This window comes from Enoplosus armatus, chromosome 13 (assembly GCF_043641665.1).
Source record: "Enoplosus armatus isolate fEnoArm2 chromosome 13, fEnoArm2.hap1, whole genome shotgun sequence".
NCBI classification, from domain to species: Eukaryota; Metazoa; Chordata; class Actinopteri; order Centrarchiformes; family Enoplosidae; genus Enoplosus; species Enoplosus armatus.
The window spans coordinates 19,793,273-19,820,493 of record NC_092192.1 but is presented as its reverse complement, the minus strand read 5'-3'; the positions used below and the strand labels follow the sequence as shown (position 1 = coordinate 19,820,493).

Here is a 27,221-nt window from a genome sequence, read left to right as displayed (position 1 = left end):
TGACACCAAGTAGGCCGCAGAGATTTTCGGGGGAGCCATAGGTCGGTGAAACAAACATGGGGAACGCAGAGAGTGGCTGCGGGGGAGGCAGCGGCGACGAGGAAGACATAGAAACGGAGAGCCCCGGCTTCGCGGAAGACAGCCCGGCCTCTGCGGCCACTGGCGTCGGCGTCGGAGGCGGTGGAGGCTCCGGTTCTGGGAGAAGCGGAAGGGGATCGAATAACCCGCCCGTGCCCACCGGTGGACCACCTAACCCCGGGGTCCTCTTAGAGCAAGTGAAACTAAGAGAAGCGGCGGCTCGCATTAGCGACTCGGGGGTCACCATTCAGGAGTCTGTCCTGGCCGGGAATGAGGGTGTCCTGGTGCGGTGGCTGGAGGACCGGTTAAACCGAGGAGAAGAGTCTGTCAATGTGGAACAGTTTTGTGAGATGTTGGAGAGCAGAGATGCCCCGAGAGATGAGTGTGAAGAGGTATATCGCCATCGAGCCTCTCAACAAGTGAAATGCCATTATTTGGAATGTCATGTCTATTGTTGTTGTCCCATGTATGAGGATAGAAAACAGTTTATAGCTGTTATCATGCACATTTGTGATGAGTGATTCGTTAATATGATTGCCTGGTGAGGGGAAGACATGGTGTCCTGTAATCTGTGCAATGAATCAGACAAACTGGCTGTCAGGATGTCACCTTTGCTTGTCAGGTTTATTGTCACTGGGTTTTCAGCTTTGGCCTCTTGTAGCACAACACGCCGCTTTGTTGTTCGTTGGCTGACATCTGTTGTTTAACCAAAGGTTGCAGATGAATGGGTTAACTAATGAATGTGTACTTGCATTCATTAGTCTGCATTTGGCTTTGTGTGGGGTAGACATGGAATGCCACTGCTACACAACACGCTGCATTGGCTCATTTAAAAATCCAACCCCATGTCAAAAGATGACTTGTTAAACAGACATAAAATACATATCACTTGATAATAAACAACAGAGGTAGAGCGTATTGTGTGCCCCATGATACCAATTGTTGGCCCACTTGTGTTTTATCCTTGTGATGGTGTTAAGGAATGGGAGTGATTGTGTCAGTTTATAAGGTGTCACAATGTGCACTGTGTTTGTTCCTGTCTCAGGCCTTTGGACAGTTTGACGCCGAGGGGGATGGTGTGGTGGATGTAGAGAGCATGCTGATTGCTCTGAAGAACTCCAATGGAGCTAATCTAAAGGGAGAGCTGAGTCATGTGATAAGACAGCTACAGGCGTGCTCCCTAACCCCAGGTACGAGATGTGATTTGTTTACCAGTATGAACAAGGTCTGCCTTATTTGAATAGGTATTGTCAGCAGGTGGCAGAGAAGTTAACCCTGAAGATCTTTTCACCCTTTTTCTTGTATTTTTTTTTGTCACAGGTTTTGTGGACATATTCTCCAAGACTAAAGACCGGTTAGGGGCTCATGCCTCTAAAATCCTTAAATTCTTACACAGGAACCGTATTCCCAGCAGTGCCATCCCTTTCCCTATTTTAGAGGGCTACAACAGTATCTGCACCATGAGGTCCAGTGTGGTCCAGGACTTCTTGGAATTCCTCTTGCAGAAGGAGAAAGGTGAACACCAGAGCTTCGGCTGAATGAAATGGCCAGCTCGATCTGAATAAGGGGTTTCAACTGTATATTTCTGAACATTCTCCTGTGTATTTTAAGAATATGGTAACACCAAAGACATATTCATAATTATATCTGTCTCCCACTACCTTTCGGACAGTCATCCTAATCTGTTTTTACTTCTTTCAGATTTAGATATCCAGTACAGAGCAGAGCTGGACCGTGATCCGGAGGTGGACAAGGTCAAGGTGGTCACACAGTGCTACAGCACAATAGAAGCTTCATCCAATGTTGCAGACATTTACAAGATGACAAATGGGGAAACTGCATCTTTCTGGCAGTCGGACGGCAGTGCACGCTCACACTGGATAAGGCAAGGGCATCTTCTCTGTAAAATGTGACTCTGTGATTTGTAGCTGATTGTCATGTGTTCCTGATCGTTGAAGTATGGAGTTTTTGGTCCATATGCGTATGATTAATTTTAAGGTGGAAACTCGTCTCTTTTCTCTTCCCAGGTTGAAAATGAAGCCAGATGTGGTTTTGAGACGTCTGGCCATTGCCGTGGCTTCGAATGACCACAGCTACATGCCTCAGCTGGTCTCAGTCGCTGTTGGGAAGAACCGGCGTTCCCTGCAGGAGATCAGAGATATCCGCATCCCCAGTAATGTCACAGGCTATGTAGCTCTCTTGGAGAATGCCAACATCACACACCCCTGTGAGTCACCACCTATCAGTCTGTCTGTGTAATTGAGTGTTTATTTATCTTGTGCCGTGCGTTCCTTCACTGAGGCTTGTAGATAGGCTGTCTTTCTCGTTTGCACCCCTCCGGTGAAGACAGAGCATGATGTCAGCTACAGAAAAGCACTGCTGGGTTCATAGATAGTTATGTGGTTTTAAGTGGCTCACTTTTGATTCCACATGCAATCTTCCATCAGCCTTGGATTGAATCTAGCTAGAATCCAAGCGTGTGTTAGATTTTCTTTGCTGCTGACTGGGGTTAAAATGAATTTCCATCTTCTGCTTCAGGTCTTAAAGGACCATCTGTGTAGCCAATAGGCCACACTTCCACCTTTTTATTAGAAGTTGTCTAGCCACACAGAAGCTAGGCTAAAACTCACAAGCTCGGTGTTTGCTCAGATATATATGTGTGAATGAGGAAAACATCAAGTGAGAATCAACTGAGCCAGGCAGCTGTAAGCGAGAAGCGGTAGCTTCAGGCTGAATCCGCCACCGCTCTTTATTTTATAGATGATGATATATGTTGTGGCTGTGAATGATCTGCTAAATCACAATGAGCAAATTGAAATGAATCGGCTTGCTTTGCACGGATTTAACTTCTCATTGTTACCAGCAGAAGTAATTCGTTTTATTTGCGTTTCCCTTAATCAACGTCTACTTTAGGTCATTCTCAGAGGATGAAGCAACCAATTATGGCATTTTTGCTTGATGTAATTCCATCAGTCTGCTAACTGCATTATCTCTTCACCAAACGCCAGACATCCAGATCAACATTAAGCGGTGCCTGAGCGACGGATGTGACACACGGATTCATGGCTTGAAGACACTGGGCTATCAGATTACCAAGAGTAAAGAGGTGTCTGTTTCGGATGCTTCAGCTATCTGGTACCTGTCTCTCCTCACTTCCTTGGTCACAGCATCCATGGAGACTAACCCTGCACTGGCTCACACTGTCCTTCAGAGCACACAGTAAGCCACTCTACTCATGCTTTTGCATATGTAGGTATTAACAATTTAAGTGTGGTTATGTGGGTTCTGAGGGCTTTTTTTGTGTTGTTTCTCTCCTAGAAAAGCCTTACGGCACATGCCGCCGTTGTCCCTGACGCCATCATCTACAGAGTTCCCCAAGTTCTTCTCTTTGAACATCCTGGAGGAAGTGGATGGATTTCTCCTCAGGATAGCAGAGTAATGACCTGCTGGGATTACATCAGCACACTCACCCATCACTGCCACACTGAGCTCATAAAGCTGACGTCATCACAATGAAAACAGGCTAAAATCGAAGTATTGATTTAGTGAGGCGATGACACACTATTTCTGTTCCATGTGATGTACTGTGAATCCTTCAGGGGTGGTCAGAGTGTCCATCAACAACAGCATACTGACAGACAACATGACTGAAATAATCTCATCAGTTCATTATCAGAAATATGACTGGAGACTATGTTTATTCACACATACATTAAACATTGTTAGAGATGCGCTATGGCCAGATGATTCCTTAAACCCTCACGCAAACCACAAGCATTTTGCTTGCGAGACTTTAAGCTTTCAAATTTCAAACAAACAAATATTGTAGAGAGCATAGCTTGCTAGCTTCCCTTTCTATTTCCCTTTTAATTCTAATAGAGAGATAGAGGAAAAGATGCAGAAGCCAGATTGATTAATCAGGGCCTTTTTAAAAGTTCAGCTGAAGCTAATCTGGCTTTTACAGTCTGAGTTAGATAAAAAAAAAAAGCTTTGCGGCCAGCATGGACATTAGGAATGATTACAGCAACTAATAATGCTGTCAGTGTACATATAGGCATGTGAGTAGTGTTTTAAGATTGACTTGAAAATGTAAACCTCTCCATATGATGTGAGGGGACATTTGGAAGTTATGGCCATGCATGAAAATATACTTATTTGGCCAAAATACCTTTGACACTCTGAAGTAGAGACACAAATGCTCATTCAATATGACGAAAAGCACCCCAAAACGAACTTTGTGTTTCTTTGCTCCTGTGTAGCTGCTGTGTGAGTCCTGATGCAGAGTTGACCCTCCTGGCTTTTGCTCTGGCCAGAGGCAGTGTGGCCAAAGTTCTCCAGGCCCTGTCCTGCATCAGCGATCATCTAGAGACCGAGTACAAGGCCTCCTCCCTCATCGTGTCCATGGCAGCCGTTAGGCTCCGACTGCTTAATCGCAATGGTAACGTGACCATCCCTCCTTTACTCACAAGAGGACATTTGAAACCATACACCTAGGAGAGAAAGTGCTTAGCCCACAAGGAGGAGATGCATTAGTGGGCTATGCAGTGGAAAATTGCTAATTCTGTTACAAAGCTGCTGCCTCCCAGTATAGGAATGAAATTATAACCTGTGCGGAAAATGATGAAATGATTCATTATGAAGTCATAGAAAATGCACTGTCACCCTGATTCATGTCTCATTACAGGGAAGCCCCTCCAGTTGCACCTTCAGGCCTGTGATGTGAAAAGTAAAGAGGAGAAATCAGGACCAGAGAACATGCTCACAGAATCCTCCACAGGAGACGGTACAACTGAGACCATTCTTCTGCAATGAGAAAATAACAATAATGTTGATCATTTAATTTAATAACAAGCCCTCATGTCTTTGTTGCTCTGAAGGTTTTCTTACAGAAAGTGGCAAGAAGAAAGCCAGTGTGATCCTGTCGACAGAGGACCAGAGTAACTTCCAGGTCACTCAGATGAAGATCAAAGTGAGGGTCCATTTAATTTCACCATTTCATTGAGTATTTTCACAACATAGACAGTGATAGAGGATTACAGTACATAATACTTTCTCTCTGGTTTGGGTGATAAGGTGCGAAAAGGAGCCATTGGAGCAAAATGCGGCTTGGTGTTTGCGTACAAGGAGGAAGACCCTTTTGATGCAGAGAGACATTTCAGGAGGTTCAAAAAGTATGACGCGTGGGACTACAAGGACTACAAGGAGTTTGTACAAGACAAGTAGGGATCCCTTTATAGTTGCTGAATTTTATTATTCCTGAAATTTCAAGTTTAGTGTGCTTTTTGTGTTGATCGAAGTTGACAAGCCCTTAATAAGAGACGACAGCTATGATTAGCAAATAAGAGTACATGTAACACCATCCAATCTAATAAAATAATGCTAATAAAGTACAGTTAGTGTTAGTGTCTGAGTTATGGAACCCCTCAGCAGTGTGTGGGTCTGCCTTACTGGTTTATGTGAATGGCTGACACACCATGCTGTCACCTGACCTGCAGTGTGAGGATTCCAGCACAGTCAGAGGACGAGCCGATTGGCTGGTTTGAGCTTGAGGATGACTGGAACGATGTGGAGATCAAGCTGCAGCAGTGTCGCGTTGCAAAGGTACACACTGCATCGAGTTAAGACTGAGACACTTTTTGTCTTTCTTCTCTTCTCTCTACACATTTGAACATTATTTAACCCCTCAACCAGTTATTCCATAACACTGTGTTTAGTTACTTGAGTTATCTATTCATGTTGCCAGACATTTTGTTATTTAGTATTTAGGGCTTCATAATAGAGTAAAAATAGTACTGCTACATACCAAAGTATGCTAAACAAAGGCCATTGTTTTCAATTTGCTCTCATTATCAAGTCACCACACACTCTTAATCCTCTGTTTCCTTGTCTTCCCAGTTCCTGATGGTAAAATTCCTCTGCACCAGGCAGGACTCTGCTGAGCGCCTTGGAGTGCAGTCCCTCACCTTCAGTGGCTATCTGTGCCCCGGGGCCGAGAGGCTTGGAGACCTGGACGAACTCAGTCCAGAGGGAGAGAGCTTCGACTGTGATGCTGTCACTGGCCTTTGTCTACTTAACAAGACGCTATTCTTCATACAGCAGCTTACACGAGACATGGTAACCACTACAGTAATCACTAATCATTTAGATATCAATACTATTAGTATATTTTAGTTTGACTACCTTGAAATACCTTAACTCTATCGCTGAAAAACATTGCAAGCTTCTCAAAACACTACATTTTATGGAATCACACTGCACAAGGGCCAATTGGTAAAATAAAATGCTACCAACATTTTCCTCATCACTCTTTAAAATGATCTCGCAGTGAACAACATGAGCAAGAGGGAAAAACTACCTAACTTATTTCTGTGTGTGTCATCTTTACTTACTTTCTTTCACTTTCACTATATTCTTGAATTTATTTATGGAGGGTCAGTCTGCCCTCTTGTGGCCATTATGAGACATTGCAACATCTCTTTTACTGTACTGCTGAACTGTGGAGGGCCTGTACTTCATAATTCTGTTTTTTTTTTGTTATTGTTGAGGAGTATCAGACAGTTGCCCCCTCTCTCTCTCCATTTCTGCAGGATGCCTCTCACTTCAAGCAGAAGTATCTTCTGGACTTCAGTGGTCTCAGCCTGAACCTCTTCTGGAACTTCTACAGTAAACTCAGGGAGATGTGAGTAGCAGTTCTGTCACTGCAGGGTTTTTTTTTTGTATCCACACACTCAATACAGCCATTAGTGCAGCACTAATTACCATTTAGCATGATCAGGCTCATTGATCAGTAAGTGGGACACGTCCAGACATATTAAGGTCTCACCTGTAATCGAGCATACGTCTTTGTCTCAGTGAGGGAGAGGAGGTGTTGAAGAGCAGAGTTCTGCTGCTCCAATTGATGCAGAACTGTTTCCCCATGCTGCCCAACCCACTGGAGCCCCGCGGCCTAGAGGAGAGCAGAGGGCCAGATGAGAGAGCCACGGCAGCTGCTTGTCCATCCACGTCCAGCAGTGCAGAGCCTCTGTCGGACTCTGTTAGGGCTGTCTGGGAACTCTACACTCACCTCTGCCACAGTAAGAACCTGTCACCCTTCAGACTGTAGTAAAAAGGATTTGGTTGAATGGTTGAATTTAGTTAAACGATTACATTTCTCTGTAGAGATTCCTTGGACAGTAGTGGCCTCCCCGTGAATCCACGTAGCAATAATATTTGTGATGTCTGTGTTTCAGTTGTGGATGGCCCAGTGGGTGAGACATCAGTGGAAAAAGCTTTGCACAAGGAAACAGTCAAGGCCATTCTTAATGGAGCAGCTGTTTTCTTCCCTGATAAACACGTCAGGCGGGACAAACTCTTCCACATGATGGTGAGTTTACAAAAAGAAAGAGTTACAATAATATAATATTAATAATGATGATGTAATATAATAATATGCCTTCTTGCAGAAAAATATTACAGAAGAGGATCAGCCAGAGTCAGTGAAGGTGACGTTTGAATCACTTTGTAATTACTTCAGGTAAGCATACTGTAGATATACAAACACATATTCTCGTACACATCCAGATCACAGAGGATCAGCAACAGCTGTGTTTTCTCTGTGTGCAGTGACCAGGATCCAAGTGGCCTTCTCCTGCTCCCACCCAAGGGAGCTCCCTCAGACTTTGACATCAGCCCCATACTGTCAGTCATGGAGACGCTGCTGCTGGTGGCAACAAGAGAGGTGAGACCTCTGTCAAACACATAATGTCTCCACTGTTTCATTATGTAATTGATCAAGAGCACTCTTCATCTGAAATCATGTTTCTATTTGCTTTTCTGATGTTCCTCCCCTCCTCTCTTCCTCTCAGTGTGAGGTCATGATGGTGGATGAGAGTAGTGGAGCCAGCAGGACAGTGTTGCTGTCCTTGTTCTGGGCTCTGCAGGGTAGCCTGGTCTCCTGGTGCTACCTGCAGCTCAAAGGAGGAGCCTCCACCGCTATCGCTATGGAGCTGGCCAGAGACATCCTACTGAAATGTGAGATGCAGTGACAATGTTGCATTGCTGACACAAATGACCTTCTTACAGCATCCTATTTTCAGGGTTAGATTCTATGTTTGTAAGAGCACGCATCCTGGTGCTGGTTAGTCCAATGTGATAACCAACAGATCGAAGAATGTCCGAATAAGCTGTATAATGGTTCAGTACGAACACTGACACTGAGTAGAATTCATAGTTGAGGATATGCTTTGTTTATTATCTTTACCAGATGTGGATCAGTTCCTGGGAAGTATCAAAGCTATCCTTGGTTCCCTGCTGAAGAGCTACACTGGTGCTGAAATTACCGACAAACTAGGCAGCTCCATCCTTGCCACAGTCTTCAGACAACTGGTAATACACCCTTGTCTCATGATTTTGAATTGCCGTCCCGCACAGTTTTTGAGTTGACTGTGCTGAATGATGTAATATTTGTTCTGGTCCTGGCAGATGATTTTACTCCTGGAGCTGTGCTCTTTGGACATCCCTCACAGTGTGCTGCTGAAGAGCTTTTCCTCTCTGGTCGAGCTACTCAAAAGCCTATCCAGTGATACTGGAGACATCTTTTCTAAGGTCAGTCCAGTCTGCCCTTATACCGTAGTGTACCAGAATGTAAACACTATATCATCCCACTGTATGAGTGTGAACAGAGAGGTGAAAATGCAGACCAGTATTTGGGCCATGGATGAAGTAACACTACTGTAACCAGTGGTGGTAGAAGTACTCAAATCCTTTACTTTAAAGTAAAAGTAGCAATACTGCAATATAAAAACACTCCATTATAAGTTAAAGAAAATGCCATTCCAGTAAAAGTATGCTAGTATTATTAACAAAATGTACTTCATATCATAAGTAAGCATTTTACGGCTGCAGTTGAATGTTTTATATATTTATTGGATAGTTTAATCTATAACGGTGCATCATATTTTATAAACTCATCATATGTTTTGCATGTAGAATCTTAATAATCTGCAAAGTAACTGCAGCAGTCAGATAAATGTAATGGAGTAAAAAGTACAATATTTGCCTCTGAGATGTAGTAGAGTAGAAGTAAGAAGTAGCATAAAATGGAAATACTCAAGTAAAATATAAGTAATTTGTATTTAAGCACAGTACTTGGGTAAATGTGCTTGGTCACATTCCACCATTGACTGTAACTAACATGTATTGCACAACATGTCACTGTTAGGTGGATCAGGAGAGCTGGCACCAGCCCCAGCAGCCAGTGGTGCTCAGGACCTGGAACAAGGAGTCCCCTCACAACTACGAGAATAGCCGCCATGAGACCAGCATCTTTGCCTGCCCTGGTGCTACCTCCTTTGAGGTGGAGTTTGACGAGCGCTGTGAGACAGAGAAGAGGTGACTGACGGAACACATTAGATATTCAGATGTCTTTTTTTTTATTTTTTTTTTATCCTTAGTGAGCATTTTTATAACCCGTCATCTATGCTCTTGATATTCACAGATACGATTACCTAGAGTTCACAGATTCTAGAGGTGGCAAGGTCCGCTATGACATGAAGGTTGGAACTGAGAAGTGGCCAAAGGTAGGATACGGGAAACCGTTCAGTTGACTCCATATGAAACACTGTTGTTGCTTAATTCCTTCACACACACCTGTCGCTTCTCTTTGCTCCTACAGAAGGTGACGTTCGACGCTGGCCCTCAACTTCAGTTCCTCTTCCACTCTGATAGCAGTAATAACGAGTGGGGTTACAAGTTCACTGTGACAGCCATGGGCCTGCCTGATATCACCATTTCTTGGATGTCAGACCTGCAGCTGCTGGTGGCTCGCCTGATGGGTCGTCTTGCTTCCAGAACCCTCGCCTTGAAATCCCCTCACGGTGAGACTGTCCTCCAAAACCTTTATCGAACAAAGGTTTACCAGAGAAAAGTTTGCTTCAGAATTACAACATATTGGAGCATTTTTTTAGACCCTCTGTGATTGATTGAAATGCTGATATTTGTGGGTTGCTGTCTATTCCAGAGATACGCACTGTTAAGGAGCTTCCACCAGGGAAAATGTCCCATGTTCAGTCTTCTCCTTTATGGAAACCCATTCTGCGACACGGATTGTGTGAAACAAGAGACACGAATTGGACTAAAACACTCACAGAACAGGTATGGTCAAATCTGCAGTATGGAGAAGTTCCATTCTCAGGTTTATGTGATTCCATTGCTTTTTGACCTCAGCAGCTAGGTGGTGCTCTAATACTATGTTGTTTTCTGTGTGGTAGACAAATACATGGACTCTCGATGAGTTGATGAGCTTCCTGGAGGAGTTTGCCCGTTGGAACCCGTCCCAGGAACCGGACAGTAGAACAGAGCTGATGAGGACCCTCATGCAGTCCTGCAGAAAACAGCCAGTGAGGAATGAGATTGCCACAGGGTCAAAGACAGACCAAGCTGTGAATGCCATTTGGGCAGCCATGGTATACCACACCCCAGCCCTCAACCATGCCCTGAAGACCTATGGTAATGCTTGGCTAGAATCAGTAGCCATAGAGCCAAAGCTGTTCTATTTATTCAGGTTCTTGCTGTGTTTTATTATGGTAATTCTGCATGGTTGATTAACTTGGTTGATTTCTCCCTTCTGTTTTGTCGTTGTATGAGTAGTTAATCATGACTGCAAGTCCTGTCTTAGTGAGGAGTTTGTGCAGGTGTATTCATTGGCGGACAGCATCAGGACATGGATGGTGAGTCTTACTGACAGGATTCATCTTTGTTGAGTCTGCTGCTGAGTTTATATATGATCATGTTGCTCAACTATTATGCTGATGAAGTCTTGTTCCACTGTCAGTTGGAGATGAAGCAGAGATACCTTGTTGGCAAAATGAATGTTTCTGACGAGAAGGAAGGGGGTCATGATGAGGTTACCATGGAGACACTAGGTGAGGACTCCATCTAATGTCAAGCCAAATTAAAATAAACCCTTTCTTTTTTGTTTATCAACTGTTATCTCTTTAATATTGTTTTGCTGACTTGTGTTAATTTCTTTCTCTCTAGCTGAGATGTGCATTGAGAAGAGCCTCTTGCTCTTCAGATTTACTCCTTGTGGAGTGCCGTGCCAGGACAGTGACTCTTCCAAAGCTGCAGAGGGCAGCAGTGCTCCACTCCTCCTCCGCTCAGGTTCGATCTCAGAAGGGGACTTCCAGGCCAGCTCCTCTCTGGGACCTCAGACTGCAGGGTCTGAGGAGGGCGGTGAGGCCAAGGCAGGACAGAGCCAGGCCTCCGGTGCTCAAGCCCAAAACTCATCATCCTGTGGTCCCGGCAGGCGAGGCCACAGAGGCTCCACAGAGAGCCTCTCCTCCCAGCAAGGGGAACCGGCCTCACCCTCTGCCTTCCCCCGTAAAGCCCCATTCAGTCGGGCACGCCTACGACTCCTGTCCTGTCGATCTATCGAAGAGCCCCGCATGACCCCCTCTGTCAAGGATCGCTACCCAATACTTAAACACATCCTGAACTTCATAAGGGACCAGGCTCTCACAACAGCAAGGTGACTGATCTCCAGTCTTCTGCTTTGCATTTTCATTTTTGTAATTGCATCATACGGAGTGAAGTAATCCATTTCTTCCTCCTGTAGTATTCTGCAGACCCTGTCCCTGAGCAAAGCCCAGGCTCTGAGTGTGTGCAAGGTCCTGGAGATGGTTCAGCAGTGTTTACATTCCCTGGGAAAGCCACACCTCTTCCAAGCCCCCTGCATCCTGTTCCTGCAGGAGCTGCTGGCGTGCCAGAAAGACTTCACCAGGTACATGTGTTGAAAAGGTGGAACAACAGTAAATTGTACATGTTGTATCTTAATATTAAAGTCTTGCACAGTTCAGTAAATATTTGTGATTTTAAACAACAGTGTCCCGAAGTTTAGAGTTATTACACCAGAACAGTTTAGTCTCATAGACGCTGAACAGAGAGGGGTCGTAGTTATGCTAAAATAGATTGCTGTGACCTCTATTCATGTTAGTATTGGATTTATGTCTCTTGGGAGCTTGTTAGTATTCACCAATATCAATTTGACGATTCAAGACACACGAGTAGCAGGCATATTTTGAGAAGGCAATACAATTTGTGCAAAAAAAAAAGCTGTAAAGTAGAATTCCACTCAGATTTTATTTGCTTTGTCTTTTCCAGTTATTTCTCTCAGTTGTCAGACAGCGGGCAGAAGCTAGGAGAGGAGGTGAGGCGTTCCTACCATCAGTTGGTGCTCATGCTGGTGGAGGCAGTACAAGGCTTCAGCAACCTCAATGAGAAGTAAGCTCTTATCCTTGTATATCACCATGTTCACACATAAAAAAAAGTGCTTGCAGCAGTGATTAGTGTAATCCCAAGTGTGTGTGCAGTGGTGTAACCTGTTCCTCATCACTGTTCTCCAGAGCCCTGCTGCCAGCCCTGTCATGTGTGCAGACCTGCTTGTTGCACCTTCTAGACATGAGCTGGGAGGTACATGACCTTCCTCTCTTCCTGAAGATCAAGCTTCCTGATCTCTTGCTCAGCATGTCCCAGGAGAACATCAGTGTTCATGACATTGCCATCAGGTAATATTAGACTCATCTCAGAAGGCACCGCACAGTGGAAATGAAACGCTTTTCCTATTGATGACAATTACTAAGGCTAGCAAAAGACACCACTTTCATATGTGTGGACATGTGTATGATAGATTCTTTCTATGGTTTCGATTCATCTTTAGTCAATGGACGGAGGAGGATGAAATCTCAGACTACAAGAAGAACCAGGAGTGGATGGATGAGTGTATGGACGGGATGTTTGAGAAGTGGTACGACAAAATTGATGAAGAGGACTCCATGGAGGACAGGAGAAAGGTACATAAAACACAGTGCATAAAAGACATAAAAAAGCAATAATAAGCAAACAAGGAAAATTGTCTCATGTCTGAGCTGTCTGGGGAAACAAATGATACTCGATGCTTAACCTGACAGCCCCTCGATATAGTTAAGACGACCTGCAGCCTTATAGCCTGCCATTTAGAAAAGGTGTTGGTGTAATATCAACGGATAAGACTAACATCTGTCATCAAGGTCATAACAAGACGAAACAACAAGTCTAGTCAAGTCTAAGTCAGCCATACGAGCAGCTGTGTGAGGCTTTACTTGAGCACAACAGTTCTTTGGCCCTGTTCAGACCTGTTATTAATATGCGTCCTGGGTGACCCTTTTGCGAAGACCAAATAGGTTGTTGTTTTTAACCTGAATTTGATGAATTTACTGTTTATCAGACCACAAATGAGACAAGAATTAGGTTGGAAAACAATAGACGCCGCCTCACTCATTACTTAAAAACACAACTTTATAACTTCATTCAGTGATTTTGGTGAAACTCATCATTTTATTTTATGGAGAAAATATTTTCTGGTTTTTCTCTCTGATGTCCTCCAGCTGCCCTGCCTCAACTCTCTGTTACTTGAGGCAGAGCAGTTGAGGTGCATTCACGTCTGGTATTAGAGCTGTCCACTTGTGATCGGACCACCCAGGACGGATTTCAATACCAGGTCTGAACGGGGCCTTTGAGCTACATGCTAACATTAGCATGCTAACATGCGCACACTGACAATGCAAATGTGCTGATATTTAGCAGGTATAATGTTTACTATGTTCACCATCTAAGTGTAGCGTGTTAGCGCCACATCACACAAAAGCATCACATTAAAATTGTGTTTAAAATCATCCCATTGAAAAAAGTGAATAGACAAACACATAAACACAATAATGACTGAGGTAGATGCTGCAATGATATGACCCAATCCAAAATTTAAAAAAAACTGTCTTTAAGGCTGTTTGTGTGTGATGAGGTTTAACAAGCTGCAGGTGAGTAAATATTTCTGTCGATGATTGAGCTGTTTGATGATGATAATGCTGTGTGCTTTAAATCATCTACCTGGTCCTATCCACAGATGCACATGTTCATCGCACGCTATTGTGACCTGCTCAACGTTGTGATATCCTGCGACGGCTGTGAGAGGATGGCGCCTTGGCACCGCTACCGATGCCTTCAGTGCATGGATATGGACCTCTGCAAGACCTGCTTCCTCAGTGAGCCCATACACTCACACAGTCACACAGGAGTTATCTGTCAGCCCAGAGTGTAGAGAAACAGGGTCATTGCACCAAGCACATTAGAGCAAACCTAAATGTGGTTGTGTGTGTTTTGAACCAGGTGGGGCCAAGCCTGAGGGCCATGAGGATGACCATGAGATGGTGAACATGGAATACGCCTGTGACCATTGCCAGGGGCTCATTGTTGGCAGTAGGATCAACTGCAACGTCTGTGAAGACTTTGACCTGTGCTTCGGTTGTTACAATGCAAAGAAGTATCCTGACAGGTGACACATTGAATCTTTTGCTGTTAAAACACATTTACTTTTTAGTGGTTTACCTCCGAGTTGTTAACTGAATTATTTTTTTAACGTTCCCATCTCTAGCCACCTGCCCACCCATCGGATCACAGTGTACCCCATGGTGACCATACGAATCAGTGACCGTCACCGTTTGATCCAGCCCTACATCCACAACTACTCCTGGCTACTGTTTGCTGCTTTGGCCCTCTACACGTCAGAACTGAACAGTGAGAAGCAGATGGAGGGAGAGCCTTTGGACAGCAACACCTTGAGCCAGGCCTCAGCCCTGCAGACGTGCTGCTCCCAGCTCATCACCGATTGCTTGCTCAAGGGGCAGACTGGCAAAGGTAAGTCCAACCAGATTTTCTTTTTAAAGGAGTAGGTCGACATTTTGGGAAATAAGCTAGTTTGCTTTCTTGCTGAGACTTGAGATGAGAGGATCAATACGACTGTATGCTAAATATGAAGCTAGAGCCAGCAGCTGGTTATCTTAGCTTAACATATAGACTAGAAGCAGGGGGAAACAGCTAGCATGGCTCTGTACAAAATCAATTTAAAAAAGGAATATAAGTTTCCTTTATCCATTCATTTTTCACACATGTTTTGATGAAATTGAGTTAAACAATACATATTATCAATATAATATTTTCAAAATGACTGGATTGTTAAGCAGAGTGCTTCATTATTATTAGTATCTCTGATTTTTCTCACCTGTATTTTTATGTTTTGTCCTTTTTATGGCAAACCTTTCTATGCCGTCCTCCACGTAGGTCTACGTTCCTCAGCCTTGCTCGCTCTGCTGTCGTCCAATGAATCGGCTTCTGATAGTGAGCTGTGTCCAGTCTCTCCAGAGTCCTCTCAGGAGCTCAGTACAGCCACTGACACCTCCTCTCTCCCAGGCAGCACTGCAGCAATCTGCTCCCCATCATCTCCCAAGGACAAGGTGAGGAACAGAAGTCATGTTATAGGATAATATGAAGATTAATACATTTATTAATTTTAACACAACACAAAAAACCCCAAATTGAGCAGATATTTGTACCATACACATCTGTAAATATTGAGTTGAGTAGTGTGTGGATCAGCAGGTCACATTGTTAGATTCACAGAAAAACATGTCTGGAAATATTCTAGTTGATGCACAAAAATAGGTAGAGTCACATACACGTAGTCAATAATGAAGATAATAAAGTATTAAGTACTCTAACAGTTGAATAACACTGAATTGTTGTTATCCTCTCACCACTAGAGTAAACAGTCAATTAAGGAGAAAAAGGCAAAGGAGGTGGGCTCTCCTCCCCCTGCTCCTTCAGAGGTGTTGTCCCCTCCAAGCACTGGAGAGGGGGAGAAAAGGAAGCTGGTTACCCAAGACACCCTGGACTCCCCCAGCCTCAGCCAGACGCCTTCTTTGTCCAGTGAGGACCCCCTCTCTCCTGTGGTCCGACGTAAGTAGTGAGATTACCTCCACCAGGCTAGTTAGTTACTATCTCTTAGCTGTCTGGATCAACCGTGTATGTTTGTTTGTTTGTTTTTTTTACCATTCTCAGCTTCAGAGTCTGGTCCAGGAACTGTCAACTCTCCAGCATCTGACGTTGTCAAGGAGACAGATGAGAGGTTGCCCCAGGTTCCCCTTCAGGAGCATGTGTTTTCAGAGTGCTCCAGAGAGAGGATTCTGGGACTTCTAGCAGCCATGCTGCCACCAGCCAAACCAGTATGTGAAACCAACCAACCAAAGATCGATACCTCATGTCTTTGTGTTAAATATGAAGCTTAAGTCTGAGAAACAGCTAGCCAGACTGTCCAAAGGTAACAAAATCCACCTATCAGCACCCTATAGCTCACTAATTAATACATTACATCTTGTTTGCTTAATCTGTACAAGAATGTTTTACGGTGAGTTTAGTACAGGACTATTTCTTGTCCAGGTGCTGGTTTCCTTGAGTCTTTTTGTCACCTTGAGGTCACCGCTCTTAGCCAAGAAATAGCCCCACACATAACCCCCCATAAAACCACAAAGTGTAATTTTTACAGATTAAATTGACAAGATATACCTTGTTATTTAGTGAGCTTTAGAGATCCTGCTAGGCAGATTTTGTTACCTTTGGACAGAGCCAGGCTAGCTGTTTCCAGTCTTTATGCTAAGCTAAGCTATCCAACTGCTGGCTCTATCTTTATATTTAATGGACAGATGTGAATCAGTGGTATCAATCTTTAACGTACAAATGAAAGAAACACACATACAAATCTTTCACATCATTTCACATCGTCTTTCTTGTGTCCTCAGGGCAGCACCCTGTCTCTGCCCAGTCTGAGCTCCATCCTGCCCCAGCTTTTCAGGGCAGTCATTTCCAATGCTGGCTCTCTCAACGAGACCTACCACCTCATCCTGGGACTACTGGGTCAGCTTCTGCTCCGAATCCCTCCGATGGAGGCCGACACTGCTGTCACAGAGGCCCTGGCTGACAAATACGAGTTGCTAACACAAGGAGAGGCAGCCACTTCAGACACCCAGGGTTGGAAGACCATCCAGCTGCTTTTCAGCCTAGGGGCCGTCTGTTTAGACAGGTAAAAGGAGGAAAACCTGTTAATACCAGGGAAGTGAATTATTATTGCAGTTTATAGATCCATATTCTTGACGACACAGCTCCAGATATTATTTATACTACAAGAATATAGCTAATCCAGAAAAAAACGTGAGATATTTTTCTAACCATGATAAAGACAGATGAAAATAAAATGATTTTACATGCTCTTACCTATTTTACTAAATGGGTCCAATTTTTTTTAAGATGTTTGTGCCATTGTTTGTATGCTCTTGATAAACATTGAAGAAATTTGCCACTCGTCAGCTGTTATTGTTGATTTTAGATGTGAATAACCTCACAGTCTCTTCTTCCACTGTGTTTTGCAGTCGTATTGGTCTGGATTGGGCGTGCACAGTGGCAGATGTTTTGCACAGTCTGAATGCGTGTCCTGAGTGGAGCACAGTCATCGCTGCCTTCACTGACCATTGTATTCAGCAGCTGCCAAAAACTCTCAAACGCACCAACCTCTTCACCCTGCTGGTGCTGGTGGGCTTCCCTGAGGTAGGTAGAATACATACCACTGTATAGGCTGGTACACTGTGCTCCCTGACTTTCTAAGCTCAGCCGTGACTCCTCGGTGTGTCCATCAGGTGCTTTGTGTGGGCACCCAGACTGTGTTTATCGACAACGCCAATGAACAGCACAACATGATCTTGCTCAAACACTTCACGGAAAAGAACCATGCTGCAGTGGTGGATGTTAAGACACGCAAGAGGAAAACAGGTTAGAGCAGTTGTAGCATGACTAACAGCTTTGCCAGTGATTCGACATTAAAATGGAATTAACCCTCTGTGTGCTTTCTCCTCGTTCTAGTGAAGGACTACCAACTCATCCAGTCTCAGGATTCTACCACAGTCGGTCTCCCAGGGCAGTCAGAGGGCCAGGGCTCCCCAAAGACCCTGCTTAGCCGCTACCTGAGCAATTTCTCCTCTATCATCAGCCACCTGCTGCAGACCAGCCAGGACAATGGCTCTCCTGATGCTGTGGAGGCATCCTGGGTTCTCTCCTTGGCCCTTAAAGGCCTCTACAATACACTCAAGGTACCTGCCCTGATCTAGGAATCTGCTAAATTTGAGATGTGGTTGGCTATTTCTGGAACTTATGATAATATAGAAGTATCCAAGAGGTGGTTCTCTCACTCTTATTTTGTCCTCTTGTGTAGAAACATGGAGTAGAACATGCTCAGGAGGACATCCAGCAGTCAGGACTGACCCAGCTGCTGGTGAGGAAGTGCAGCAAAGGGACGGGCTTCAGCAAGCTGTGGTTGCTGCGAGATCTAGAGATTCTCTCCATCATGCTCTACTCCTCCAAGAGGGAGATCCATTCCATGGCCCAAGACCCAGAGCGAGACCAAAGAGAGCAGGACAAGGAGCATGACTCTGACCACTCCAGCTGCTGCGCCGACGACACTGACGTCAACAAGCCCGACCCCTTAGAGGGTCTCGATGAGGAGACAAAGATTTGCTTCCAGGTGATGAGGGATACTATTCATAACACATGCAGCAAAATATAGTATGATGTAATAACCTGAAGTCGCTTTTTGTCGATGCAGATCACCCACGATGCCTTAAACGCCCCTCTGCCCATCCTGCGAGCCATGTATGAGTTGCAGATGAAGAGAACTGACTCCTTCTTCCTGGAGGTGCAGAAGAGGTCGGCGTCATTTCTTTTTAATTTACTATTTTTATGTGATCCACCATGGTAAAGGTCATATTTTACAATGTAACGCTGCCTCTCTGTTATGTGTTGTGCCTTTGTGTTATTTTCAGATTTGATGGAGAAGAAATAAAGACAGATGAGACGATTCGTTCGCTGGCTCAGAAGTGGCAACCCATGAGGCGGCCCCGCTCTGAGGAGAGGAACACCAAGGCCGTGGACACTGATATGATTGTGGTGTCATGCGTGGTGAGTTGTTTAAAATTGTAACCTGAAATAGCATATTTTATTATGAACTGCCAACAACATTACATGGAGGTCTTGGGATGTCAAAAGGCACTACTTAGAAGTGACTGTTTGGCACGTTACCAGTATTAACATGACTAACTATGACGAGAAGAGATAAAATACCTTGAGAAAAAGTTTGGAGGTATTCTGACATATATCCCCATCATCGCCCTCCTCCCACAGTCTAAACCCAGTCACTGTGAAAAGGCCACAGAGGAGATCAACGTAGTGGCCCAGAAGCTCATCACGAATTCAGAGAGCGACTTACAGCTCAGCTACGCCAAACAGAGGCGCACCAAAAGTTCAGCTCTCTTGCACAAGGAACTGGACGTGCGCAGCAATCGGGCAGTTCGTCAATACCTGGTGAAGGTCAACCAGGCCATCGCCACACTGTACGCCCGTCACGTGCTGGCCTCACTGCTGGCCGACTGGCCTGCAGAGGCAGCGCTGAGCGAGGAGGCGCTGGAGCTGAACGGTGCCTCACACATGGCCTACATCCTGGACATGTTAATGCAGCTGGAGGAGAAGCCGCTCTGGGAGAAGGTAGGCTGAAGGAGAATGTGGAGTTTGTGTTGTGTTCACATACAGTAGGTAAATGAGTTTGCCTTGTGCGTAAAGGGTACAACATGTGATTTCCACACATGATGCATTACAGTTGATTAATTGTGATATTCCATTAATGATCAGATTCTCCAGAGGGTGCTGAAGGGTTGCAGCCAGAGCATGCTGTGCAGTCTGTCTCTCACTGCCTGCCAGTTCATGGAGGAGCCAGGTATGGCCGTGCAGGCCAGGGAGTCCAAACACCCGTATGACAACAACACCAACTTTGAGGTGGGTAAACTCAAAATTACTTAACAGCCATAACTGTTTTTAAGAAGTTTAACATGTGCTCAGTTTCAACCTTTGAGCTGGTCACAAAATGTATGTTGTTTAACCTAAGTCGAACTAAAGACTGAGCTGGCTATTGGTACAGATCCATATTTGAAAAGGAGAGTGCGTGCCATTATGTTTTCGTATTTTGAACTCTCCATTCTCTCCTATACTGTCTGCTTTTTTCAGTTCAGTCTGAAGACTCTATTGTGTTCATCTGTTCTCTCTTCAGGACAAGGTGCACATCCCTGGGGCCATCTACCTGTCAGTAAAATTCGACTCCCGCTGCTACACAGAGGAAGGCTGTGACGAGCTCATCCTGTCCAGCAGCAGTGATTTCGTCCAGGATGTCCACAACTTCAGTGGCTCTCCTCAGAAATGGTCCGACTTTGAGATTCCCGGTGAGGAATATTTTAAAAAGCAGTTTATTCCTTTTCCGCTCTGTGTGTGCAAATTTCAGATAGTTCGACTACTGTGTCTAAATCATGTTCATCAACATGTGTCTTGTGTGGGTTTCTCTCAGGAGACACCCTGTACTACAGGTTTATGTCAGACATGAGCAACACAGAGTGGGGCTACAAGTTCATAGTTACAGGAGGCCACAGAGGACGTTTCCAGACAGGTACTTTACATTAGAACAGATACACACTCCTTTTACAAACCTGTGCTAACCTGCTTCATTTGGTAGAGAACAGCTCTGCAAACTACTTAGTAAAATACAGATCAACCTACTTTTGTTTGTCTCTAATCAGGTTTTGAGATACTGAAGCAAATGTTAGCAGATGACCAAGTGCTCAGTCACCTGCCACTGGCTGACATCTGGGAGTGGCAGGTGGGCGTGGCCTGTCGCCAGACTGGGAACCAGCGACTCAAAGCCATTCACTTGTTGCTCCGCCTCCTGCAGTGTCAGTCCCAGACGTAAGAGTTCAGCCTTGCTTATACGTTTCTGTCTCTTTCCTTCTAATTCCCTTCAGTGCTTCTCACACTTTTTCTGTTGTCAGTGAATCCTTTTAAAACTTCAGGCTTGTATTATCATGTATAGACACTCAAAGTAAGATGCCCAACTTTTCACTTGGGCATAAGGCCCATCCACCTGTACCTAAGAACTGCTCATTTTGGTAAGGGAACCCAGTGTACATTTTTACCCCTGCAGTGTTTTCCCTGGGTGCAGGACTGCACCTCCACACAGGGTTTGCATAAAAGCCCTCATAAGTCCCTCATGGTAGACTCCACGGAACTGAGGTAAAGGATGTGTTTAGGAATTTGCATATGTGCCGACTGACTCAGCCTCTGTCTGGTCACAATAACATCACAATTTATGAAAAGACAGCACTCACACAGACAGCAAACACATTGTTAAAGCTGAAATCTAGGCATTGCGGCATCCTTTAACCAAACTTTAAGGTCCCCCTCAACTCAAAAATGTGTTTTGCTCATGTGCCACAGTGCCGCAGAATGATGTATGTGACACTAGAAGGCTGTTTTCACGTACATGTCTTGAAGGGGGAAAGTTTCTCTGTGCTCACCTTTTTAAATCTGAGTTTAAGACATGGGCATACCAGCATAATTTTGTGACATCACAACTAGTTTGGAAGCCAATCGTGGTCCAGATCAGTTGCAAAGTGAGAAGGTTCAGATTGTGTTTTCAGTTTTTAACACCGTCACATTTAACTTCCATCGTCTGTTAACGGTTTAGGTCACAGAATTTTAAGTTCTATAATTAGATGCTTGAAATGCACCTTGGGAGTTGTAGTCGTGTCAAAGTTTTTATCTTCTGTATCTTTGACTTCTCATCAAAGAACCAGATATTTTCTTAATCGTTTGTACTGATGCTTTAACTGGGAGAGTTTCATGCTGTAGAAGCACGTGGGGAAACTGAATGAGACTTTTTCTTCCAGAAGGGGCAAAATAACTCTTCCCACTTTGCAACTTTATATGCACCTTGATGTGATGTGGAATCTTGAAGCCTTGAATGGACTTTTCTGTGAAGTAGTAGGCATCTTGTGTCAGGTAGTTAAACTTTTGAAAATAAAAAATATTTGCAAATTCATAGATTCTGGATTTTTCGCAGAGGGAAAAGTTTTTTTTGTGTAAAAACCATATCAGACTCAAATTATCATTATTCCAAGCATCTTAAAACACATCTGGAGGGGATCTTTAATTGCCATTGTCCGCAAGGACACACAAGAGCTGACCAACCAGGACACTGCAATCATTTCAGTACATTTCTCTGTAGAAGAGTACAGAGAACCTTACCGTTTATGGCTGGTGGAAGTTACAAGGTTACACTACCTAAGTCATAATAAACGTATGACGAAGCTCTTGTTTGTTCCTTTGTCAGCCACAGCTCTTTTCTCATGCAACTCTTTATTTTCCTGTTCTGCCTGTGTACATGTGTTTGTTTGTCTAAATATCGACTTGTGTGCACTCCAGAGCCTGTGAGCTGATGCTGCTGCGACCTCTGTGGCAGCTCTTTATGTCCATGGAAAACAGCCTGAGCCAGGATCCCACCAGTATCACTGTGCTGCTGCCTCTTCACAGAGCCCTCACTGAACTCTTCTTCATCGCAGAGGCCCGTGCCATCGTGAGTGATGCACATACACACACACACACGTATTCAGGCCACATCTAGTACTGTATAGGTGTTGTTGTTAAGAATGGAGGTGTGGCTAAGTGACATTTTATGTATTTGTTTAGTTGTGTTGGTTGTTTTTGCTATGATGACAGCATTGTTGACTTTGCAGGTTAAATATAGAATAGATTCAAAAAGGTTGAGAGTGTAGAAACCATGTTTCAGTCTGCCTTTCTCTTTTGGTTTGATAATATTCAGAATGAGGCTATTTGAATTGAGTGATGAGAGTAAAATTCACTCCTCAATTTTATTCTTTACCTCTGTCTTCCCCCCTCTCTCCGTCTATATCTGTCTCTCTGTGAGATGAGCGTGTTTTTCCTCCACCCACCTGTTCTCTGCTGGGCTCGGGGCCAAAGCCCGGCCCTGCCATCTGCCAGACAGCACAGTGCCACTCTGGCTCCCTGCAGACTGCTTGAGAGAGGAAGAGATGCTATCCATTTTGTGATGCGTATGGGCGCTCTCTCTCTGTCTCTCAATTGTCTTGAATTATTGATTAAGAGAATTCTCAAGGATTATGAGCACGCCGTCAGCCAGGAGTTTCCCATCCGTAGATGCAATTGAACCAGGCAGTCCCAGAAAAACACTACCTTTCCTGTTCCCTTCAGGCCTGTTCGGTGAGGCCGGAGGCTGCTGATCTGACAATAAAATTACATCAGTTGACATTCAGGATGGATTCTGTGCTCCCATCTGCACCAACTGAATGTCGTTTCATGTGAGGGAGAATGAGATGCTCAAGTGGAGCAGTATGTGTCGAAAAACACCAGGGGGCAGTAGCAGTACTCAGCAATTTTGCCTGGGATGCCCATCCTGGACACTCGCACAGTGTTGTGTTAGCAATGATGGACCTGTGCCTCCATCCAGCAGAGCATCATCACAGAGCATGACCTGACTTTTATCACCACAAATATGTGTGTGCTGCAGTGGTTCACCTACACCTCCTCATCCACAGCTTGAAGTAGCATAAGATGGCGGCCTTAGCATGGATGGAACTGTATTGAAAGGGAGGTTGAGCTTCAACAATGGGATTCTCAGTGGAGTGCTAGACCTAAAATCCAATATTCCGAACCATGTACGAAAAGGTAGCTCATCTCAAATGTCCAGGTCATCAAAACGCTCTGATGAAGCGTTTTTCTATTGTGATGTGAGCCAGATAATCAAGTGAAATGTGAGTACTTTTTTCTCCTGGACCAGGAAATTTGAGATGTGCTACCTATTCGTACATTTTTGGAACATGGATGGAATTGTTTGTGGTAGGGAGTGTTTTACACAAGGGCCCCCACAGTGGTTGTTTCAGACTTCCCCCATCTGAGTTTTGACTCAGAGCATGCTCCAGATAAAACAGTGAAATACCTTGTGTTGGTTTAAAAAAAACAAACAAACACCACCTGCTACCTCTTGTGGCAGCTGTCACAGTGAGTGGTGGTGGGTGTTGCGCTCGGTTCAGGATGTGGCTCAAAGTGTAACGAGAAATTTCAAAAAGTGGCTGTCAGTTGAAGCTGAATAAAGCCAGTGAATGGGATTCTTAATTGGGTTACACAGGCGACAACTTGGCTAATATGTACCATCTAGACAGTTTCAAGTGAAACTGATACTGCTGCTAAGGCTAATATACCATAGAGGGGAAAAGTCACTATTAAAAATATATCCTGAAATGGAGGTAGGTCTGTGGGGATCAGTGCTCTACCTACAACACGGTGCACCATCTGTCACCATCCTCCTAAAAAGTAAGGATTAGTGTGGACTAGGGCTGGTGGCCCTCATGTCTTGTTGACATATGAGCTTAACTGCAGTGATGACATACAGCCGAGTTCCACAGCTCCATGTTGACTCTACTGTAAAATCATGGGAAGCTAAAAAAGTGGCTGGTCACGTCATGGAGTCCTCTGTGGCCATATTAGGTCTGAGCCCAGGAGCAGCTTATTTTTAAAGTTTTAGTGGCCAGTGCTGTTCATGTTTCAGCATCAGTCCTGGTTCTTTGTGTGCGCACGGAGTTCACGGCCAGGTCCGCTGAGATTCAATGAACTCTCAATCCCAGGAAGTGGAAGTTATATTTAGGAGTCAAAATGGTATGTCATGCACTACTGACTGTACAAATCGTCCTAGGATGTTCCCCAGCATAAACATTTGGGGTGCTGCGAGATGGATGATGGACCGGGGCTCTGGACTGTGTCTCCAGCACTGTAAAAACTCAATTTGGCCGGTCTCAGCCCATTTAGCTGCTATGTAGTCTTATCTGTGTTCCCCAACTCCTCGTGCTTATGTAACCCGAGGTATGTCTCCCCCGTAGGCCTTTAGTGGAAGCTTCAGTTTGTTTATAATGTTCAATGAGTATTCCAACATTCCACAGTTCAATTTGATGCTGAGACGGAGATGAAGAGTGGTCAGGGAACCAGGCCTCATTTATACCTGAATTCATCCCTTATGTAACCTCTTAGGGTAGTCTTTCTCAGGGAGTTCCTTTTTATTCATGACAGTTATCTGGCCTGTGGTGTTATTTGTGTTTCTTTGCAAGCTGCATTTAGAAATGTGGCAGAAGACACCCCTTTTTTTAAACCAGCTTTTGATGTTTTCCAGGCACAGGGCATCCTCCAGGAGTACCTGTTAGCCATGACCACTGACGAGCAGCTCCTCAATCACACTGCAATGGTAAGACTGCATAATAACCAGTGACGACTTTTTACATCTCTGCCTTTCTAAATTCAAAGTCCTGCCCTCAGCCAGGCTATCTCTGGTCATCTTTTGATGTTTTCACTTGTGTATTACGTCCCTGCCTTTCTAAATTCAATGTGCCGCCTTCTGCCAGGCTCTCCCAGGTCATCTTTGATGTGGTCACTTGTGAATTGCTGCTTGACGTGGATGATAGTAGCTCAAAGAAGTTGTCCGTGCACCCTGAAGTGTTGTAGTGTTATGCAACTCTCTTTCTTCAACTCGCAGTGCCTTTGATTGAGCGGTCTTCAGTCGCTGTGAGTCAGCTCACGACTGGAGTCTCTTCTGCTAGTGAATCACCAAGCTGTTGACACCCAGCAGATCCCTCGCCACCCCCCCTCCCCTTGTTTTGAATATGTGTGGGCCTCACTCAGGGCTAATGTATTTGGTAATTACAGGCCATTAGCATTTGAGGCTGTGCGAGTCACGGCGTTCTCTGTACTGTGGACCCCGTAATACAGCAGAGGAGCCTGAAGGCTGTTAAGAGGAGCAGAGGAGGCGGGGTGGTGAAAAAAACATTGTGGGTGGTTCTGTTTAGCAGTTATCTAATACCTGTCAGGTTGAAAACAAAAGCATAGGTGACTTGGCAGTAGTCATAACTATTATAATAACAATGATGCAAAGTCCAAGAGTAAATTGGCCGAGGTTCACTTTCAAAGCGCTGGACAAATGTTCCAAAAGCCAAGCAAAACAAAGCGGTTTCCCTTACTGGGGACTACATTTTCTACTTCAAGTTCTCTTGAGGGCTCCAGTGGCCTGTTCTTTTTTGATGGGTTTATTATACCACAGCACAAGTTGCACAGTGTTCACAGGATCCTGTGCACTCCACTACTCCCTGGATTTTATTTATCCTGTTGTTCACTCAATTAAACACAGATGACAGTGTTAAGACATCTGTGTTTTTGATATGACATTTGAGGGAATTGCCCACTAATCACCTGACCACAAAGTACTGCCTGTGTGCCGGGGTATTACCTGGAGCTATATTAGACTTCTCAGCTCCAAGGAAATCTCTGGTGGAAATGAAAGGTTTCCTTTTTACAGCGTTCAAAAATTACAAATTTATTGGACAGCCACAGGAGTGAAAGTGCAGAGGGGAGCATTATCATTTACCTTCAGACCTGGAAATTAACACATTCAGTCTCCTCTGCGGGATAGGAAATAACAGAATGTTTTTACAGCACCTCTGAGACTAGGAGACAGCTGCTGTAACTGAGTTAACATGTATATCATGTAATGTTCATTAAGTTAAAGCTGCACTCATCAATATTTTTATATTTAACAACAGATCAAAGGGCTATTTTTATTGTGAAAGGGCTCGCCACAGAGAGTTCTCACCTGACTCTGCAGCTCCCCTCAGCTCGTCTTTCAGCACCTTGTTTTGTTTTGTTGGCTGCAGTTTTGGTTGAGTCTCACCGCTCTCGTCAACCTCATTTCCAGCCACAAGCTCTGACCTGGGGGTATACAATCCGTAATACAATCTGTACAATCTGTTAAGCACTGTGATTATTAAGTACGGTGACGTAAACTGCACAGAAGTTCTTGCATCATCTGATTAGTCACCCTCAATTCGCCTATCTATCGTCAACATGCCATGCGCAGCACAGGTGAAAAACAACACGTCTGATTTTACAAGTTCACTCTGCTCCATTTTCTCTCCCTGCTTCTATTCTTCTGCGTTTCCTTCACACACCTTTTTTCTTTTCTTTTTTTTCATTGTGTAGGCTCTGAAGAACATCGCTGCCATCAGCTTGGCCATCAATTACCCCAATAAATCTACCAAGCTACTCAACATGTCCCCTTGAGAGATCCACCGAGGGAAAGGAGAATAACCTGAAGGGGGACACATCCTGACTCAGCTGGTTCACTCTGAACAAGGAGCAGAGAGGTGAGGGAGAAAAGGCTCCCTGACCGTCCAGTGCTTTCCTTCTAACAGGACCCCCTCCACTCGGGTAACTCTCTGCAGTACTCTGGACATGAGCTGTGGAGGGGAACTCAAAGAGCACTTTCACATTTACTCACAATCCTTTTTGCCTTAGGTGAATCC

The 27,221-nt window shown here is 44.5% G+C and overlaps 1 protein-coding gene across 1 annotated transcript; it reads left to right on the top strand.

Moving 5' to 3' along the window:
* Positions 1-42: 42 nt before the first annotated feature.
* On the top strand, positions 43-27,098 carry zzef1 (zinc finger, ZZ-type with EF hand domain 1). The gene is made up of 54 exons (XM_070917167.1): positions 43-470; positions 1,124-1,268; positions 1,399-1,593; positions 1,780-1,963; positions 2,106-2,305; positions 3,087-3,297; positions 3,397-3,513; positions 4,338-4,516; positions 4,763-4,861; positions 4,956-5,047; positions 5,152-5,297; positions 5,574-5,679; positions 5,974-6,192; positions 6,666-6,757; positions 6,931-7,151; positions 7,308-7,441; positions 7,521-7,591; positions 7,681-7,795; positions 7,923-8,088; positions 8,321-8,442; positions 8,539-8,661; positions 9,278-9,447; positions 9,554-9,635; positions 9,731-9,932; positions 10,076-10,209; positions 10,326-10,563; positions 10,705-10,784; positions 10,889-10,979; positions 11,095-11,584; positions 11,672-11,836; positions 12,217-12,336; positions 12,459-12,620; positions 12,773-12,905; positions 13,994-14,132; positions 14,257-14,422; positions 14,522-14,784; positions 15,208-15,380; positions 15,687-15,882; positions 15,985-16,148; positions 16,722-17,002; positions 17,349-17,523; positions 17,613-17,745; positions 17,836-18,062; positions 18,185-18,493; positions 18,575-18,675; positions 18,792-18,927; positions 19,150-19,509; positions 19,654-19,797; positions 20,069-20,237; positions 20,360-20,458; positions 20,589-20,754; positions 22,270-22,420; positions 25,043-25,114; positions 26,899-27,098. The coding sequence occupies exons 1-54, from the start codon at positions 57-59 to the stop codon at positions 26,977-26,979; spliced, it is 9,123 nt and encodes a 3,040-aa protein (XP_070773268.1). The 5' UTR covers positions 43-56; the 3' UTR covers positions 26,980-27,098.
* Positions 27,099-27,221: the final 123 nt, after the last annotated feature.